Source organism: Epinephelus moara, chromosome 22 (genome assembly GCF_006386435.1).
Source record: "Epinephelus moara isolate mb chromosome 22, YSFRI_EMoa_1.0, whole genome shotgun sequence".
In the NCBI taxonomy this organism is placed as follows: Eukaryota; Metazoa; Chordata; class Actinopteri; order Perciformes; family Serranidae; genus Epinephelus; species Epinephelus moara.
In genome coordinates this window covers 17,997,780-18,000,843 of record NC_065527.1, presented here as the reverse complement: position 1 = coordinate 18,000,843, position 3,064 = coordinate 17,997,780, and the positions used below count along the sequence as shown (strand labels likewise).

At 47.6% G+C, this 3,064-nt stretch overlaps 1 protein-coding gene across 1 annotated transcript; it reads left to right on the top strand.

Moving 5' to 3' along the window:
- The first annotated feature begins 201 nt into the window (after positions 1-201).
- Positions 202-3,064, top strand: hey1 (hes-related family bHLH transcription factor with YRPW motif 1). Its single transcript, XM_050035280.1, has 5 exons — positions 202-405; positions 564-639; positions 749-832; positions 949-1,030; positions 1,362-3,064. Exons 1-5 carry the CDS (start codon positions 320-322, stop codon positions 2,021-2,023), a joined length of 990 nt encoding a protein of 329 aa, XP_049891237.1. The 5' UTR covers positions 202-319; the 3' UTR covers positions 2,024-3,064.

Here is a 3,064-nt window from a genome sequence, read left to right as displayed (position 1 = left end):
GACCCACTCACTGTTAAACCACGTCCACATCCTCCAGTAATCCCCTCAGAGTGAGATGTCTTCCCTTTTTGTCTCCTCTCTGACTTGTCAAAGCACACTTGGATGTGCTTGGGCCAAGTGCGCTGTCACTCAAACCCACGACCGCTCTGTGATTGGCTGATCCGGCCCAAAGCCCCGCCCCTGTTGGCCGGCACCAGAGTTGAAATGACACCGTGGGAAAGCTGAGCGCTTCAAACGGAGGTGCTTCGAGCAAACCTGTGCAGACGCACGTCTGGAAGACACAACAGGAACACTGAAGGACTATTGTGGACCAGTCAGAATGAAAAGGAATCACGATTTTAGCTCCTCGGACAGCGAGCTGGATGAGACTATTGAAGTGGAGAAGGAGAGCGCGGATGAGAATGGGTGAGTTATTTGGCCCCCCAGTTTGTGTTATAAAGTAGTTCAGACTAAGGGGTAGCCGAGATGGACAAAAAGCCTGCAACACCAGCTTTAATATTTAAGAATAATGTTTAAAAAATTAGCAAATATTGACTGAGCGTCTCTGTCTGGTCTCTTTGAAGGAACATGAGCTCTCCCCTCGGGTCCATGTCCCCCACAACATCTACTCAGGTGCAGGCGAGGAAAAGGCGTCGAGGAGTAAGTATATTTATTTATATAGGAAAAAACTCTGTGCAGTCTGAGGCCTTGTGCATGATGTCACTGTGCACATATTCTAATAATAATCACATATTCTGTCTGTCCTCAGATAATTGAGAAACGACGCCGTGACAGGATCAACAACAGCCTCAGTGAGCTCCGCAGACTGGTCCCCAGCGCCTTTGAGAAACAGGTAAGCAACAGGCAACACATCACGTATACAATATATTCATTTACTTTACAGGTTGTTGTTTTTTAATTTACGCTTTTTGATTATTTGAATCTAATTTTGTCTCTGTCACATTGAAGGGTTCAGCCAAACTGGAGAAAGCAGAGATTTTGCAGATGACTGTTGACCATCTGAAGATGCTTCATGCTGCTGGAGGCAAAGGTACGTCACTGTTACAGCAATGCACCTTTCACTTGTTGAAGAAGCATGTTGATGTGCTTAAGAGGGCAAAAACTGGAAATGTCTTTTGCACCCGCTTGATTCTCATTCTTTATAAAAACAAACAAACAGAAAAAAACTAATCCTCTAAATGACTGAATAAGTAAATATCTAGATTATAAACTTAAACTGTTGTTTGGACTGATTACTCTTTCACAGTCTCATGTCATGGCGTACTGATTTATGTCAGACACAGCGCCTTCACTTCTTGACAAACTTGTTTTGTAACAAGTCAGGTGACTGTGACTAATCTGTCTTCCTCCTCTCCCCTCAGGCTATTTTGACGCCCATGCCCTGGCGATGGACTACCGTGGTTTGGGTTTCAGGGAGTGCCTGGCTGAGACGGCCCGCTATCTGAGCATCATCGAAGGCCTGGACGGCACAGACCCTCTGCGTATCCGTCTGGTCTCCCACCTCAACAACTACGCCAGTCAAAGAGAGGCTCACTCTGGCCTGAGTCACCTGGCGTGGGGCTCTGCGTTCGGATCCCCTCCTGCCCACCTCACCCACCCTCTCCTCCTCCAGCACCAACAAGCTGCACCGTTGGCACCTTTACCCCGCAGCGCCACCAGCAGCCCGCAAACTCCTCTCTCAACTACGTCCACCTCTTCCTCCTCCTCTTCTTCTTCATCCTCATCAGCTGCAGAGACTCACGTCCCAGGCAGGCGCAGCGGAAGCGCCACCCCTCACTCAGATCAAGGCCCGATCCGGGTTCCTCCCACCTCTGCGGCTCCCACCACCGTCCAACTCCCCGCCTTGGTCTCCTCATCAGCATCCAAACTCTCCCCTCCTCTTCTCTCCTCTCTCTCAGCGTTCCCCTTCCCCTTCAGCGCCTTCCCGATCATCTCCCCCACCACCGCCATCAGCGCCCCAGTCCCAACATCCAGTGTGGGCAAACCCTACAGACCCTGGGGTATGGAGATAGGAGCGTTCTGACTGAGATGAAAACCTCAACACACTCATATAGACTCAACTCACTACCCAGCTGAGCTGGACCTTTAAGGACAAGACTTTTTATTTTCCCAGCTAAGAAAGTACTATTTTTTCTATGACGTCCCACAGAGGATACACCTAGCTATAGGATTTTTATTTTCTTGCTAATGCCTTGTGTTTTGTATAGACGAGAGAGAAACAGTGAGGAGGGAGACCGCGACTAAAGAGCAACAAGAGTGATTTATTGTGATTGATCTCTGCTCCTGCCCACCGCTTTAGAAGTTTCACCCACTGTTGTTAGCCTATCAGGAATGGCTTTTCCAGATGGTCAAGCAGTCGCCGCCCGTCAAGTTCCTGGGCGAAACTGTCCCCCCTTTGTTTTCCCTCTGCGCTGAAACACCCAGTGTCAGTGCCCTGGTTACATACAGAGGGAAGGGGGTGTGAAAGGAGGGCTCGAGGTGGTTGAGAGTCACCCCCTTTTTACAGCATTTTATGGGGTGGAATAACCGAAACCAGGTGTTTGTTTGACGAAACACTGGGAACAGAAGTTAGCTACCAGCTTGGTTGAAATAAACATGATTTACCCACGACCTCTGATGTTCCTTTGGTGCTTAATTGTTTAAGCCTGCTTCCCTAAGTTATGTTTCCTCTTTACAGTACATTTTGTCGTAAACAGCCGAGGCGTCACATATGTTTTACCACTTACCACCTGTTCTGCTTTTTTTTTCATTCCTCATGTAAGTGATGCTCGGGTGATTTTTATCACCTTGTCTACAAGTTATTTTTGTGTGTCTGTTCACAGTAGCAGATCTGTAATTATCAAGAGGGAGCTCGTTTGTATCCGTCACAGTAGTTGCAGTAAAACAAGTCAAGGTTTCCTGCTTTCCACCTGATGTTTTGGTGTCTCCTGATAAACCTCACCGTGAGTTTGTATATTTTATGGTTGTACAAAGCACAAGCAAGCACTGACAAATCAGATTTTCAAAGTAGTTGCTGGTGGTAATGACAATGACAACTTCCCTGTAATAAAAGAGTTCTGTTAAA

Excerpts from the sequence above, each read along its gene's own strand:
- hey1 (XM_050035280.1), top strand. The coding sequence starts at position 320 with ATGAAAAGGAATCACGATTTTAGCTCCTCGGACAGCGAGCTGGATGAG. Across the intron at positions 406-563 it reads GAGAGCGCGGATGAGAATGG|GAACATGAGCTCTCCCCTCG; the intron begins GTGAGTTATTTG and ends GTCTCTTTGAAG. Across the intron at positions 1,031-1,361 it reads TCATGCTGCTGGAGGCAAAG|GCTATTTTGACGCCCATGCC; the intron begins GTACGTCACTGT and ends CTCTCCCCTCAG.